The sequence below is a fragment of the Pithys albifrons genome, chromosome Z (genome assembly GCF_047495875.1).
Source record: "Pithys albifrons albifrons isolate INPA30051 chromosome Z, PitAlb_v1, whole genome shotgun sequence".
In the NCBI taxonomy this organism is placed as follows: domain Eukaryota; kingdom Metazoa; phylum Chordata; class Aves; order Passeriformes; family Thamnophilidae; genus Pithys; species Pithys albifrons.
In genome coordinates this window covers 47,204,701-47,221,535 of record NC_092497.1, presented here as the reverse complement: position 1 = coordinate 47,221,535, position 16,835 = coordinate 47,204,701, and the positions used below count along the sequence as shown (strand labels likewise).

Genomic DNA, 16,835 nt, shown 5'->3' with positions numbered 1-16,835 from the left:
GCTTGAAAAATTTATCTCTTTTTAATTAAATAGTTCTTCTGGAAAGGGAATGTTCCTAAGACTTTATACAACATCTGGGTGGGAAGCCAGCTTTTGTTATCAATTTGGAGCATACTGTTACTGCAGAGAAAGGGAATGTTTGTTTATTAAACTTGATATATATGAAAGTAGTAGATCTAAAATTTCATTATGAAACTTTGAGTTCAACTTTAGTATTTTGCATGTCAGTTTGTTATATTTAGCAGTATTGTAATTGTTTGCTATTTTGAACAGATTCCCAAAAAGTTTAATGTTCTTTAATGCTTTGTTAGAAGCATATGCCTCCCTGACATCCGATCCCGTCAGATCTCGGAAGCTAAGCAGGGTCAGCCCCGGATTAGTACTTGGATGGGAGACCTCCTGGGAAATGCCAGGTGCTGTAGGTTCTAGTCCTGAGGACTTCCCTGTCACTGTCCAAGCTCGCTTGGCCATGGCAGATGAACCTTAGGACTTAAACGGTGGGGCCAGTTCTGCGCACGCTGTGCCTCACCTAAACAGTCCACTGCGCAGGCTGGAAGGGCACACCCACGTGGGAACAGCCCTTCCCAAATCTTCGTTCGTGAAGCCGAGCCACACACAGAAGCATATGAAGGAACAGCTCTTTGCCTTTGTAGGCATAGACATAGATTGTCACAAAGGATCAGAGGAAGGAGGCTTCTGCATACAGTGTTCGTGTTAAAGTGTGTTTTTTAAAAACAGTCTAGTCTAAAATAATCAGATTTCAACATAATCTTATTATAGTGCAAAAGTACAAAGGCTGCTTTGAAGCTGATATTCTGCAAATATCACTAAAACACAAGTACTTACGTAATGCCAAAATAGCATTGTTTTTCTGTGCAACTTGATGCACCTGTAAACAGTAGTAGCATTTTTTCTAAAAATACACTAATATTCCTCTATGCTTTTATTTTAGCCTTGAAGATAGAAATGATGTTATACTAGAAACAGAGTCAGCTGGACTGAGAACTAGAGATATTAGAGATGATACATCACAGGAAAGGCAGATTTCAGAGTTACCAATTTCAAGGATTGGAAGCCAAGAAAGACAGTCTGAAGAAACAAGAGAAACACAGGTATTTTCATTTTTTATGTAGTTTTTCTCAAAACCTTGCTTTTTATCATTAGAAATGTTTCATAAATCAAAGTCATTATTTTGTTGCTTTTGTGATGTTTTCACCACTAGGTGGAAAAAAGTTCACAGGTCTAAAAACATCAGCAAAATTTAAATAATATCAGTTTGACTGGCTTTAATGTGTTGTGTGTTAACCTGAACTGTGTGTGCTTGACTTAGGTCACAAACAATTTAAACAGCTCAACAGTTAGATTATTCAAAAGTGAAGCAGTGCAATCAGAACAGTTAAACCTTTGGAGCAGGGTTTTGTTAGCATCAACTTACTAGTATGATCTTGGAAACTGGTTTGAGTGGGATGGCATTAGGTTATTTGTGCTGTCTCTGAGTGGAAACCTCTGTAAACTCTTGTCCACTCTACTGGTTACCATGAGGTGTTCCAGGAATGATACAGGAGACTCAACCAAGATTGGATGATCTTTCTTCTAGTATGTTCTAGTCAGGTCCAGCAGTTAGAAACTACCTGAGATTGCATCTGACTTATTTTGAAGCCCTTGATTCACTTCTTACTCATGAGGTTGTTTAGCTGCGTTTTTGCATCTGTACTTCTGTGATGAATTGCATACCACAGCTTAGATAATTATTTACTTAATTTAAAAAGGGTATTCTTTGGATTGTTTCAAGCATGCTGCCTGGTAGTTTAATATGCGTATTAATATTCCCTTGGTTAAGTGCCTGTTCATCTTTATAATGTTCTTATTCTTGTCTATAATGCCAGGTTTTCCTCTCTCTAGCAGTAGTGGTTTTAAGCTGAGAAGTTTTAATCTTATATTTCTTCTCCTATAGAGAAAGTTCAATTCCTTTGATAATTCTTCTATCCCGAGTTCACTGTAATTTTTAGAATGTTATGTCTAAAATAAAGGCCAAAGGACTAAAATTTGCCCTTCATCACACAGTGATGTTGAGCACTCAACATGAATTCAAAAGGGGGAAGTCACACTTAACCAACTCGATAACCTTTTACAATGAAATTACTGGCTCAGTAAATGAAGGGAGAGCAGTAAAGTGTGTCCACCTTGACTTCAGTAAGGCTCTTAACACTAACACTGTCTCCCCAAACACCCTTATGAGGGAGCTGAGGAATTATGGACTGGACGAGCAGACAAAGAAGTGCACTAAAAACTGACTGAATTGTCAGCCTCAGAGGTTTGTGATCAGTGGCACAAAGTCCAGCTGCAGACCAGTAAGCAGGAGCGCACCCTGGGGGTCAATACAGTGTCAAATGCTGTTCAGCACCTTCAGGAATCATCTGGGTGGTGTGGCAGGGTGTAACCTCTGCAAGTGTAGAGATGAGGCAGATGTGGAAGGAATTGCTGAGACACCAGAAGGGTGTGGAGGCATCCAGAGGGACCCAGAGAGGCTGGAAAAGGGGCTGACAGGAACCTCAGCAGGTTTGACACAAGGGGAGATGCAAAGTCCTGCCCCTGGGGAGGAACAGCCCAAGGCACAGCACACACTGCAAGCCACGGAAGTGGAAACAGCTTTGCAGAAAAGAACCTGGGGGTCCTGGGTGGTCTCTGAGTGGAACGTGAGCCAGAGAGGCACAAACAGCTGGTGGTATCCCAGGCTGAATTTGGAGAAGTGCTGCTGGCAGGTTGAGGGAGGTGATCTTGCCCTTATTCAGCACTGATGCAAACACACCTGCAGTCCTGACCAGTTCTGGGCTCCCTGGGAGGAGGGGCTCGGACATGCTGGAGACAGCAAAGGGCTTGAAACATCTCTTGTCTGATGCAAGGCCGAAAGAGTGGGAATAGTTCAGCCTGGAGAGAAGGCTCAGGGGTACCTCTTCCATAACTATATAAAAACCTAAAGGGAGGGTGCAAACAGGACAGAGCCCAGCTTTTCCTCGTGGTGCCCAGTCACAGGCCAAGAGACAATGGGGGAAAATAGAAGACAGGAGGTTCCTTCTGAATGTCAGGACACACAGTCCCACTCTGAGGGGTACCAAGCACTGGCACAGGCTGCCCAGAGAGACTATGGAGTCTCCATGCTTGGCAGTATTCAAACACTGTCTGGACATTGTATTGGGCAACCAGCTCCAGATGGCCCTGCTTGGTCAGGAGAGTTGTACCAGAGGACCTCCAGCACACCCTTCTACCCTCAACCACGTAGTAATCTTAGTTCTGCTTTGCTTTACATAGTAAAAGTTCTACATTTATGGTTTCTTTTCTACATTTTTTTCTTATTCAGAGCAAAGACATACGTCACTCGCAGAGACCAGATGAAAAGCAGAGTGCATCAGAAGGTGGTTCTCAGTCTGAAATCACGTAAGTGGAGTTATTTTATCGTGTAGTGGTTCTTGAAATAAACCTGTATGTGCTCAATTTGGATATAATTCTGATTGACAATAGCAGGTTAAACCAGACAGGAGATAGTGATAACTTATTTTCTCTATATCGAGTTTTTCCACAAAAAATTTGATCACTGAGGAGCAATTCATTGTTCTAAGACTTAAGCGTTAGATAGGAACAGGGAGGAAGACTTAACTAAGCTTAGAAAAGAGAAAGCTACCCTCTATAGTCAGCGAGAACAAGAGATGGAGAAGTTCTGCTACTTTGTGGGTGAAACTTGATGGTGAAGGTTGGTTTTGATTTTTTTAATAAAAGGTCCTCACTGAATTCTTTGACACTCGTAGTTGTCCATCAGAACTTATTAGCTGTACACATTGTGTTTATGTTGTATTCCTTCCTATTTGGAATACATTGTTGCTCTTTGGGACTCAGTGCAAGAGTCTGAGAAGACTCTCCAGGATGTTTCTGCCTTACCTGCACTCCTTTATCAAGTTAGTCTCTGTGACTATTTCTTAAACTGAGTAGTGGTGTTTAAAGAAGTCTCTGCCTAAAGTTTCCCTTTTTGTGTGATCATTGACTTCTTATTCCATGTTACAATTTTTTAAAGGTGATAGAGGGATGAGCTACTAGTTAATGCTAAATTGGTTTCCATGCTCTTGTCTTTCCCTTTTGGAAGGGCAGCTCACTCTTCTGATAAAGACTGTCAGCTTTATTTGTCCTTTCCTAGGAAGAATATAAGAAAAAGTAGTAGTTCCCAATCTGAAGATAATTGATAATATGTAAGGTTAGGTCAGTATGTGAATCCCAGGACACACCATTGCAATGGACAGAGAGAGTGATGTATGTTCCCTATTCTTCAATAAAGCAGTTAAATGCCTCCCTGACATGCGATCCCATCAGATCTTGGAAGGTCAGCAGGGTCAGCCCTGGTTAGTACTTGGATGGGAGACCTCCTGGCAATACTGGGTGCTGTAGGTTCTAGTCCTGAGGACTTCACTGTCACTGTCCAAGCTCTCTTCGGCCGTTGCAGATGAACCTCAGGAGCTAAAGGGTGGGGCCAGTTCTGCGCACGCTGTGCCTGACCTAAAAAATCCACTGCGCAGGCTGGAAGGGCACACCCACGTGGGGACAGCCCTGCCCAAATCTTCGTTCGTGAAGTCTGGCCATACATACATTCTTCAGTAATGTGTGGATGTTGCCAGTGGGACAAGGTGTTTGAAAACAACATTTCATTGTTCTATGACTGAAATAGCCTTGAAACGGCTTGGGGGGACAGGAGAGGCAGATGAAAAATTTTGTGCATAGAGCAGATTTCTTGTTTCTATTAAAACCAATAAGCTTGTTCACACTGACATGAATTGTGAATCCATAGGAGAAATAGGTATTCATATTTATTTAAGGGCATGAAATGCTTCCTTCAAGTGTTTTTATGTAGATTCCACTGAAAGCCAGCAAAGCTGTTATGCTTTATTTGACAGTTTCAATAAAGTTGTAGCATGTCTTCTAATATGAGAAAGATGATTTTTTTTTATTGTCTTGCTGCATGCAGTGTCTTGACCCCTGCAAACTGTGATCCTCTTGAGGTACATCTTGGACTTAATTTTATCTTTGATAAGAATCTATACCACCTCTTTTTATATCTTAAGGAAAATTGAAAAGTCAGCAGACGGAAGGCCCTTGCAAAGACCTAAACCCAATTTAGTGAGATCATCTGGAAGGAGGGAGACAGCAACAGAAGGCAAAATGGAGGCTCAAACTTCCTCTGCAAATGCAGATGAAAAGGTCAGAAGGAGGAATGTTACTTAATGTTATGTTCTCGAGGCTGTATCTGTTTTGATGAACCCAGATGTTGTGGACCAGCTACAGTTCATAAGTAGTGTTTTGGGAAACTGCTGAGGTATCTGCAGACTTGTCAAAGGGTAATTTTTTTTTGCCTCTATTCCAGTGCTCAGAGGAGGACAGTAGAAGAAACAGAAATGAAGTCACAGAAGTAGAGAACAGAGATTTGAATGATGAGTCTGAGTAAGTACTGAGATTATTTTTCCAGTGTCCTGGAATTAACTAAGTATAATTGTTAGTTTGTTCTGTATACTACCCTTAGAAAAAGACAACAGTAACTCTGAAATTTTAATATGAATCTTAAAATTGACTTCAGCATTTTTTTAGATGATATCAGGTGGTACTATAGTGCAAGGTATGTACTTCCTTTCTGGAAAGTCGAGGAATGCATTACTTTATGAAGTACTGACTATGCTTGGAATTTGAGAAGGGAAATTACGGGAAATTGATAACTATGGCTTTGCTTTCCTCCCAGCCTCAACTGTCAGCTAAAGGCTCTGCTTCTGATACTTTCAGAAGCAGCTAAAGTATGGAGTCTAGGTAGGATCCTCCCCTGTGTGATAAATTAATCTCTTTTTAATAGATACGTAAATTGAGTTTCTGCACTATAAGACTAAACAAGATTTGTTTCTGACGTGAAGAAACTTGCCTAAGTTTGGGCAAATATGTCTGAAAACAACCTTATTCCAGTAAAGAAAGCTATGCAAGTCACTGAATATTACACAGACTGGAATATGATGGAGTAAATGTCACTGTTGTGGATCCTTTTTTCAGAGAACCTGAAAAAACTGCAGTGGTAAAGACATTAGTTAGAGGATATCGACAGAGATTTAAACCTAATGTTTCAAGAGCGTCTGGAAGGAAGGAAGAGCCTGAAAAAGACACAGGAAATGATAAAATGTCCCATCTACAGCTTAAGGGGGAAACTGGAAAGGTATTTAATAGAATAACGTGATGTAGATAATGCGTTAGCTAGAAAGCTGCTGGATGCAACAGTAATGTCATATTTCTGGACTTCTAATATTCTTTTTTGTCCCTCAGTATGACCAGGAATTAACCACCTAGCCTTCAGTGACAGTGTGATATTGCTTAAAGACCTCTGGCTATGCAGAGAGCTTCTTACACAAACAGTAGATACCAATAATCTATCATGCCCTACAGCGAATATAGTTTAGTTGTTGATCTGCTTTTTATTGCACTTCTCTGACTGTGAAATATATCTGATAATTATGTGTGTCTGTCATAAGGTATCTATTTTGTCTCCTATTATGGACAGTTACTCAGTCAGTCAGGTAATGCTGTACTTTGTAAATATAAGAGAGTTAATATCATAATACTCTATTTCTGTTCAGAATACTGACCAAAGTAGTAAGTCTGATGTTACCAGTGAAGAAGCTGCAGAAAAAGATGACAAAGTCCTGGAGACAGTGTCTCAGTAAGTATGAGAAAAATGAGAAGATACTTGCTGCTCTCCAGCAGTTTGCCATCCCTGTCACTTCTGGTGATATTTTCTAGTGTGGTAATTACAGGCGTTTCTTCAAAAACTTCTGCAATGATACAGAAATTGAGGGAATGATAAGAATCTTTATTAATGCATGAATCATTTTTGGTTTTAAAGTGCTTTTAAACAAGAAGTCAATCATAGTAAATGCAAAAAAACCTTAGTCCCTTGAAAACCAAGGCCTTCACTACAGTTTTAATACTGAAATGCATCTGTTTCAATGGGTAAGTAAACAATAGGAGTAAGTGTTTGTTCTCAAAGTGTAGTTAAGTGTTAGGTGTCAGGTAGGAGGAGAAAAAAATCCCAACATGTGAGCAATTTAATGCACTTATTTATTAAGTGTTGTATTTTTCTTCAGTGAAGTGGCAGCTGTCGTGTAAAAGGAGGAATACGTATTACAGGAGAGATTGTAAAAAGTAAAATTACAACAAAAACACTGGCTGTCCCTCCCAAAAAAAAAACCCAAACAAAAAACCCTAGAACAACCTAAAGCAACAAAAAAACTCCTAAAACTTTTGTTTTTGAAGGGAGATAGTTGAAGAGGGTGGAGGGAGACATTCTGGGTTTGATAATCTGCCAGAAAAGTATTTTCACATGCTGCAAGAAGGCATAGAAGAATCTTACAGTTGTCATAATGCTCTGCTGATATTTTTACATAAGGAAGATGATGAAGTTATTTATTTTCTGAGTACATTAAAACAATCTGAGTATTTGTGGGGTTTTTTTAACTCTTCAGTAGTTTAGGTCCATCTGCCTCTAGACTAGATAGGAATACAAGAAGAGCCATTATGGATCACAAAAAGGTCTGTCTAGTGTGGTATCCTGTCTCCAGTGGGAAAAGAAAAATAACAGGGCAAACATAAGTTGAAACTCTCAGTCCCTAGTAGATGATTTCTAATTTTATTGTTTCAAGAAGCCAGTAGTACCTTGTAGACCAGTGTATGTTAATAACTCTTTTAACAAAAAAAGAGCGAAAAAAAATCACTTCTCCAAGTCTCCTTACACTTTTAGATGTGGTACGTAATTCATGGGTCTTGTGTGTTTTTGCAGGTCTAATGAACCAGTGGGTTTACAAGACGATGGCAAAGGGAGTTTGCTCAATCCAATACCTCTAAGGAGAGGCAGAATACAGAGACCAAAACCAAACCTAGGAAGAACTGTTGCAAGGCAAAAAAACCTGATAGATGAAAAGGATCCTTCAGAGGAGAGAACTAAAAGTGGAGAAGTAGAAAAAGGTGTGATACACCATAGAGATGAAAACATTGATCCCTGCCTAAAAAGTGTAAGTTTCCTTAGTGGTTCCCTAGGCACACTGCTGTGCTGGACCCTTAGTAGAAGACTTTGGTTACAAATATCTAGGTACATATCACATAAATTTCTTAGGATAGCGTTTGTATGCTTTGTTTTTACTCTTTCAGCATAAATTAATTGTCATAAAATTTCCTCATGCTTGGACTTGGATTCTGTTATCCATGGTGTTGGGTTTAACCCCAGTCAGGAACCAAGTACCAGCTCTCTCGCTCGCTCTCCCCACGAGCAGGATCATGGAGAGAATTGGAGGGATTAGAGAACTTACGGGCTGAGATAAAGATGCTTTAATAGGTAAAGCAAAAGCCACATACACAAGAAAAGCATCATCACAAATTTTTTCACTACCTCCTGTGGGCAGACAGGTGTTCAGCCATCCCCAGGAAAGCTGGGCTTTGTTAGATGTAATGGTGACTTGGGAAGACAAACACCATTTGCCCCACTTTATATATGGAGCATGATGTCTTGGAGTGTGGAATATTCCTTTGCTCAGTCTGGGTCACCTGTCCCAGCTCTGTCTCCTCCCAGCCTCCCACACACTCTCAGTCCCCTCACCAGCATGGCAGTATGAAAATCAGAGAAGGCCTTGGCTCTATGTAAGCCCTGCTCAGCAATAACAAAAACATCTCTTAATTATAAACATTGTGTCAGCACAAATCCAAAACACAGTCCCATGCTAGCCACTCCGAAGAAAATTAAGTCTACTCCAGGCACTTGGATACTGTACAACCAGCACACATGGATAAATGGATTATATCTCGCTTTGTTTTGAATTTGTGATACTGATGAACCACTTCAGAAAGGAAGTATAAAGAAAAATAACATTTTACGTTTACAGTATGTTCTGATATGAGTTGAATGACAAGAAGCAAGAGAGATCTTAGTGTTTCTGTAAGAAATACCAAAACTTCCTTGTTTTCGCCTCGATCTCCTGGAGGACCTGTTAAGTACATATTTCATCTTAATGGAGCGAAACTTTTATTTCTTTTAGGATTTGACAGTTCATGAAGACACTGAGTCATGCAGTGTGATGTTAGAAGGGGATGTTTCTACAGATTCTCAGATGAACTCAAAATATACAAGGCAGTGTTTCCAAGAGAAGTCTTCAGAAGCAGAAAGCTATGAAAGTGAAAAGGGATTGTTGGATACCTTGCAACAGGTTTCAGATTTCAATACAGGGTAAGGTTGTTTTTTTTAATGAAGAGAAGCGTTGGTTCAAAGCCATCAGTATCTCTAGATGCTCTGCAATTTTATATTCAACTCCAGCATCACAAACTAGTTTTATATCTATAATGAGATGTTTAATCAAGAAAAAACAAGAGCTTGAAAGCACTAGGCTTATATGCTGTTGGATGTTAATTTGCTCTTTAGACTATGGGCCTAATTTTCAAATAAATATATATTTAATAGTGGTTGTCTTCTCCTCATTGGTGCCAGCAGTGCATCCAAATGTGCTTATGTAAATCCTTCAGCAGGGTTTTGGTTTCCTATTAAGTGTTCCTTAATAAAAAAGCAACAACCTGTGTTCTGTATGTCTAGTGAGCTGCTTTAAACATGATTTGACAAAGGCGTTTGTAAAACGTGTATCTTCTTGAAATGTCTCAGCTCACCTAATGATCAGATACACAACCTTTTGGTGATGATCGCTGTGTTTTTATTGCATCTTTTTTCTTGTCAGTAACTTTGTCACTGCTCTGAGAGCTGCATACATGTCTGCCATATTGTCATATGCCTTTGCTCTTTTCCTTGTTTTTTTAGGGAATCTGATCCTCAGAAGGAAGAGGAGAAAACAGTTACATCATCAGTGCGGCTACTGAAGAGTCGATTGCAGAGACCAAAGCCAAATTTAAAAATGACAACTAGTAGGAAAGGAGTGCTGGATGTAAATAATAAAGCTGTATCACAGAAAGATACCAACAAGGAAGAAAGTTTGACAAAGTGTAGCAGTGAAGGTACCATCCGTCTTGACACAGATGTAAGGCTTTTTTTGTTTTGCTTTTTTGTTGTATTTGCGCTTTTGGGTTTGTGAAATGAAATACTGATGATTTAAAAGAAACCCAGAGTTAATAGCTTTTGAAACATTTTTTTCAGAAGCTAAAAGTTTGTACATTAAAACTTCTGTACACTTCACTTGGTTGTATGTGAGGAGGAAAAGATGACTGTATCTCTACCTCTTGTTATATGTCCAGGTGTCTTTCTGACCCAAGGTGGTCTTGTAGAGCTGACAGTGAAGAATGAAAAATATTAATACAAGATGGCAAAGAAGAAATCTAGATATCAAGCTATTTTAGTTTAAAATAAAGAAAATGCATATTTGTCCTAGAAAGACTAGGAACTCATTAGTGAAAAGTTACAGGGGTGTTTTGCAGGAAACACTTCAGAGAGTAATTAGTACTGAACTTCACAGACATCATAATGTTGCTGTTTCGTTTATTATCGTGACTTTTTCTGGTTCTTGTGTTTACGTTTTTCAGGAAACAGGAAAATTTGAAGTCCTAAAACCAGTAGAATCCTTGGGAAAGAGGATGACACTTCACTCTCAGGAATTTTCTGAAAAATCAAATTGTAAGTCCCCCAAAACGTTTTCAAGATCAGAGGGTGGTGAACTCGAGTTGCATCCATGTGATAATAAGGAAGATGACACTTCAACTGCTAATGCAGGGTAAGGGCTTAGCTACTTTTGATTCCTGACTGTAACAGTGAAAGTATTTTAAAAGCGAATTGCCACTAGATTCCTTATCGGAAAAGGTAATCTAATAAAAACACTTCACAAAATTTGATTTCTTAGAGTTTTGACACTAGTGATACTAAAATTCCAGTAACAACTCCCAGTCAACCCTGAAATCCTCTAAGAGCTGGCTGATGCCATTGCAAAAGTTCTGGCAATTTTTGAGATGTCTTGAGAATCTGGAGTGATTGCAGCTGACTGGAAGCTAGCAAATGTTGCCCCAGTTTTCAAGAAAGGGCAAGAAGCAGGAGCCTGGAAACTACAGGCCTGTCCATTCCATTTTAGTGCCTGGTAAAGTTACGCAGAAGATGATTCTGGGAGGTATTGAAAAACACTTGAAAGATAATGCAGTCATTGGTCACAGCCAGCACAGCTTCATGAGAGGAAAGTGTTGCTTATCAAAACTGTTCCTTCTGTGGCAAGGTAGCCCATCTGGCTGATCAAGGGAAGCCAGCTGATAAAATCTTTTTGAATTTCAGTAAAGTTTCTGATACTGTCTTTCACAAGATCCTTCTGGACAAAATTGGCTCACCAGCCAAGCTCAGAGGGTAACATCAGAGTGGTGACCTGTCACTAGTGACGTTCCACAGGGCTCCATCCTCAGCCCTGTGCTCTTCAACATCTCCATAAATTACTTAGACACAGGACTGGAAGGGATACTAAGCAAGTTTGCTGATGATACAAAACTGGAAGGGTCTGTTGACTCCCTTGCAGCCAGGGACATCCTGCAGAGAGACTTGGACAAATTATACGACTGGGCAGTCACCAACCCTGTGAAGTTCAACAAGTGCCAGATTCTGCTCCTGGGATGAGGCAACCCTGAATGTACAGAGAGACTGGGGAATGAGATGCTGGAGAGCAGTGCCACAGAAAGGGACCTGGGGCTCCTAGTTAATGGCAAGTTGAATGTGAGTCAGCAGTGCCCTGGCAGCCAGGAGGGCCAACCGTGTCCTGGGGGGCATCAGGCAAAGTATCCCCAGCCAGCTGAGGAAGGGGATTGTCCTGCTCTGCTCTACACTGGGGCGACCTCATCTTGGATATTGTGTGCAGGTTTGGGCACCACAATATGAGAAAAAAACCATTAGAGAACATTCAGAGGAGGGCAACGAAGATAGTGAAGGGCCATGAGGGGAAGCCGTATGAGGAACAACTGAGGTTGCTTGGTTTGTTCAGCCTGGAGAGGAGGAGACTGAGGGGAGACCTCACTGCAGTTACAACTTCCTTATGAGAGGGAAGGTGGAGGGCCAGGCACTGATCTCTCTGGTGACCAGTGACAGGACCTGAGGGAATGGCCTGAAACTGTGTGAGGGGAGGTTTAGATTGGATATTGGAAAAAAGCTCTTCAGCCAGAGGGTGGTTGGTCACTGAACAGGCTCCCCAGGGAACCGGTCACAATGCCAAGCCTGACAGAGTTCAAGTGTTTGTACAGTGCTCTCAGGCATTGCTGTGTGTCTTGGAGATGATCCTGTGCAGGGTCAGGAGCTGGACTCAATGATTCTCGAGAGTCCCTTTCACCTCAGCATATTCTGTGATTCTGTAATTAATGAGCATTCATTTTATGACAGTTTTGTTATCTGAAAGACTAGATTGATTTTTATGTCAGCAGAGAAATGTTTGTTTGCTTATCAGGGAAACCATGTGAAAATTTCTTTGACTTTCTTGTACTAAGTAGTGAATAAGTTAATGCCTTCAGTGAGTGTTGTGGACATAGTTTGACGACCAGAGCTTTGAAATTTTTGCTGAAACAAAGTGTTGTAACTTAAACACAGCAGAACTTTAATTTTAGATGGTTTCTCTTAAAAGCTCAGTGTTTTTAATATGTAAAAATAATGAACCTGCATTTATTTTTGTAACATACTTTTATATTAAGTTTTCAATATTTTTTTTTCCTTTTTAACTTTACATTGATAGCAAAAATGGCACTGAAGAAGAAAGTGAACAAAAACCTCTTCCACCTGTCCAGTTAGTAGAGAGGTACAAGCCAAACACGGTAGGAGTTTTTGGAAAGAAGGAGTTACAAGTGTCAGAAAATGAGAGGGAGAAAATTCCTGAGGAAGAGTGCTTAGTACTGCAAAAAGAAGAGATTGCCAATACTGTCATTGTAAGTCTTAATAAGTGCTTTTCCTTCAAAGTTGATTAAAAGTTGCATGTTCTGTTTTATGAAATTAAATTAAAACATGTAAGTTGCATTCTCTGAAACTGAGACAATATACTAGTTGAAAAAAACTTCCAAATGTGGGTAAGTTGAGGTATTGTATATATAAAATCAGTGAAGTCTACAACCTTAATTATTTTTTTCTGTAAAATGAGAATCTTATTTTGATTGGATTGCATGACAGGGAGAAGGTTTATGCACGCTTAATATATAAGCTTTACCATAAAAATGCATAAAAATTAGCTTTTTTGACTCATTTTATCTTCCATATTTGTATGAATCAAATCTGTGTTTAGGAATCTAGTATAGTGTTATCAAGTGAAGGCAAAGGATAGCTATTTTTATCATTAAAAAAAGGTTTTCTTAATTTGATAAGCTTTGACTGGCTTCACCAGTGCCTGATAGTCCTTTACACAAATAAATTGAGTCACTCACCTACACTGTGTATGCCAACAGACACTTTACTCAGGACTGTAAAAGGTGTTGTAATCCTTGAAAACGGTTACATTACGATGAGTTCTCTGTAACCATTTTGTGGGTTGCAGGTGAATCATGTCATGAACGTGGGCATATCTGTGTAGACTTGCCTCAGATTCCAAACAGCTAAGCTTTGTTAGAGTTACTCTTTTTTTGGAGTGTTTGTAGCTGGATTTGTTCTTGAACCTGTGTGGAGTACCTGTTTGCTGCATTCCCAAGAGGAGCACAGGTGTGCTGCATCTGCCTCTCTCCCAGTGCCACAGCGTCAGCTCCCCCCGAGCTGAGTGCTCCTTGTGTTTCTAGACCTGTGATCTGTGACCATGCACATCCATCTGCTCTGTGCTGGACGAGTGTGTAGAAACAGAGCAGGTCTAATGCTCCTCTTCACTAGTAAGGTTGTTACAGACCTGGAATGGTGATGGATATGTTTGAGTGGCTTCTTTGTGGAACAACTGTGGCAAATACAGAAGTAAAGCTTAATAAGGCCTTCTGGATCTGAGGTTATGTTGTGGCTTGGGTGTGTCTCTGCTGTGCTCTGCAGTGTCCAGTTTTCAAGGGTTTTACATTTGCTGAAGTATTTTGTTTCCACGGTGCTTTATGTAATAGAGAGTTGATTGAATGCTAAAAGGGTGAGTGTTACCTGTCATGCTTGGGTGCATACTATATTTAAGAGCTAAACTCTAGGCAGCCCAGCACTACGAAGACTTCTGTTATTTCATGCCTATAAATTGAATTATGATAAGGTGATTCTTATCTTTATTTTAATTGGAGAAATAGCACAGTTTATATTTTTGTATATAAAATATATATCTGTTTTGAAAGCTTACTTGTTTCTTTTACTGTAAATTAAAGGGTGAAAATGAAGCTGTATTGTGTCAAGCAGATGTATTGAGCAAAGAGGAACAAGAACAGCAAGAGGTGCCTCAGCTACCCTCTATTTCTGGAAGCATATTGTGTGAACACAGAAGGTGAGGTTTGAGTTTAGCAAAATTACGTTTGAAAAGCTTTTATCTGGTACACACTGAGACACCTTTGTCAATGTCTGTTTTTTTGTCCCTTGTTTTTTGTCTTCCCCAATGGTTAATTTTCAGTGCCTGCAGACAATTTCTTTCCAGGTTTTCAGAGCATATTTTATGAGAGCTGAACTCCTTGTCATTGTTTTATCTGTTACGTACTTGATCTGTATGACCTCATAGCTGTTCTTGACCAAGCTTTTATATTATTTGATTTGTATTTGCAGAAGTAGTAATCATACATGTAACACATATAAATTTTGTAAAATGTCAGAGGCTTGCCTTTCACTGATCCCAGTGTGCTCTTCTGCTTTCCTGCTGCTCTTGTTAAAATAAGATGTGTGTCTTACACTGCAGATACTTTGATGGTATGGGTAGCAACACAACTTACTTCTTAATGTTAAAAATGCCGTGACAAATTTTATTATTCCTTCTCCAAACTTAATGAGAAATATATATTAGAAAATACAATTTTATTGCTTTCTAACAAAGCAGTCCATCAGTCTCTAACTCTTCTATAAGTCATCATTCAAAACTTAGTAGAGTGCAGAAGTGCTTTCCCCTCCCAGACAAAGTCAAGTGATGTAATTTTTGTATGGTTTTTTTTCTGTTTTGATTTTTTTTTGTTTCTTTGCTTTAAATTCACCAGTGCTGAAAAATCTACCTCCCAAGAAGGCGCGCTGGGTGCTCTGAAACCAGGACGACTCATAAGGATTGAAGCTCTGAGAATTAGACCAAACCAAGAAACAGCATGTAGTAAAAAAGAACCTCCAGTAGCACAAAAACTTGATGCTCCGGATGGGAAAGAAATTAATAAAGGAGAGAAACTGCCTGTGGCAGAGGAGTCTGAAAAACCTCTGTCCTCAACAGTGAGAATTGTGTTCATATATTTCTGACTATACTTTCTGATGCTTGGCTCCACACCAGCTGTTTTTAAGACATCTGATTAAGATGTTGTAAATGTATAAATTAATTCTGGACTAGTGACCATTCTTGCTCAATATTTACATGAAGTGTTCCAAAATTCTGTCAGTGATTCATTGATAAGACATCTGAATACTTCACTTAAACTTTGACGTTTCAGCCATATTTATGATAGTTGAATAGGTAACTGCATGCTGTATTTCTGTTGTTGAGTTTCTTCTGAGCTCCTTGATGGCTGCCCGTGAAAGACTATACTGATTAGAGTATCTTTTTATGAGCTAAATACCTTCCCTAGAGAAACAAGGAACAGTAAGGATGCCATAAACTACCTGAAAGTTTTTAAACAGTTTATCTCAGATGAACAGCTCCATCATAATTTGCAATACTTTATTTTATAGGTGATACATTGTATGCTAATATTGTTGTGTTTGTTTTTCTTCTCAAATCTAAGGATGACATGGAGGTACTGTTGTTTGGGGGAGATTTGGCCAAGGACGACAATCTAGACATAAATTCAAAAAGTATGAAGGCAGAAATGCTCTGTTCTTCTAAAAAGTCACCAAACTGCCACAGCAAGGGAGAGCAAGAAGACTGTCCATCTGCAGGTGCTATAGGAAGCCTTCTCGATACCACAGAAAGGTAAAGTTCCCTTTGGACACAGTATAAGAGTTCTTGTCCTGGATTCACTGGGATAGAGCTCATCATCTTCTTAATAACTGGTATGGTGCTGTGATTCGGATTTAATATGGGAATGATGTTGATAATGCACTGATGTTTTATTTGTTGCTGAGCAGTGTTTACCCTGAGTTGAGGACTTTTCAGTTTCCCATTTTCTGCCAGTGAGCAGGTGCACAAGAAGCTGGGCAGCACAGCCAGAACAGCTGATCTTAACTGGCCAGAGGGATAATCCATACCACAGAACATCATGCTCAGTAATTAAACTGTTCTTATCTAAGCCCACAGGGCTGACTTTTGCTTTTCAGCTCTCCCCACCAGGGCTGGGGAGTGAGCGACTGCCTGATACTTATTTCCCAGCTGGGGTTAAACCACAACAGTCCTTTAAAAACTTTGTGCATTTGTCCAGTAGTTTCCATACAGCATTTGCTTCTGAAAATGTAGGCTCTGATCTGTACTGGTCATTATGCACCATGTACGGTGAAAGTCACTAGGTGGCATCCTGAAGTAATGTAAGAGTTTTTAACAGATTTTTGCCCAATGCTGTTCCCTTTTAGAAGGTACTTTGGAGATTAGAGTAGAAGCAAGTAATCATAGTTTAACTGTCTGAATTTCTCAATAACAGATTGTTAGGGTACAGTGCACTGTGACTGTGGATCAAAGACTGAACAGTACCCTTTGCACTCATGTGTAATTGAGAAGTGGTAAGTGGGGAAACATAAAATAGGCTTGCTCTCTAAGATGCATTCTGAGTCT

General features: G+C 39.7%; 1 protein-coding gene across 4 annotated transcripts in view; it reads left to right on the top strand.

Moving 5' to 3' along the window:
* BDP1 (BDP1 general transcription factor IIIB subunit) overlaps positions 1 to 16,835 on the top strand; it is a 55,291-nt gene that overhangs the window by 15,143 nt on the left and 23,313 nt on the right. For all 4 annotated transcript variants that reach the window (XM_071581742.1, XM_071581741.1, XM_071581743.1 and 1 more), the window contains exons 12-25: positions 953 to 1,112; positions 3,359 to 3,435; positions 5,106 to 5,241; positions 5,405 to 5,481; positions 6,073 to 6,232; positions 6,651 to 6,733; positions 7,850 to 8,081; positions 9,099 to 9,286; positions 9,866 to 10,082; positions 10,582 to 10,769; positions 12,747 to 12,936; positions 14,320 to 14,435; positions 15,130 to 15,349; positions 15,856 to 16,043. In XM_071581742.1, coding sequence (XP_071437843.1) covers positions 953 to 1,112; positions 3,359 to 3,435; positions 5,106 to 5,241; positions 5,405 to 5,481; positions 6,073 to 6,232; positions 6,651 to 6,733; positions 7,850 to 8,081; positions 9,099 to 9,286; positions 9,866 to 10,082; positions 10,582 to 10,769; positions 12,747 to 12,936; positions 14,320 to 14,435; positions 15,130 to 15,349; positions 15,856 to 16,043 — 2,232 coding nt within the window. The remainder of the gene's footprint in view (positions 1 to 952; positions 1,113 to 3,358; positions 3,436 to 5,105; positions 5,242 to 5,404; positions 5,482 to 6,072; positions 6,233 to 6,650; positions 6,734 to 7,849; positions 8,082 to 9,098; positions 9,287 to 9,865; positions 10,083 to 10,581; positions 10,770 to 12,746; positions 12,937 to 14,319; positions 14,436 to 15,129; positions 15,350 to 15,855; positions 16,044 to 16,835) is intronic.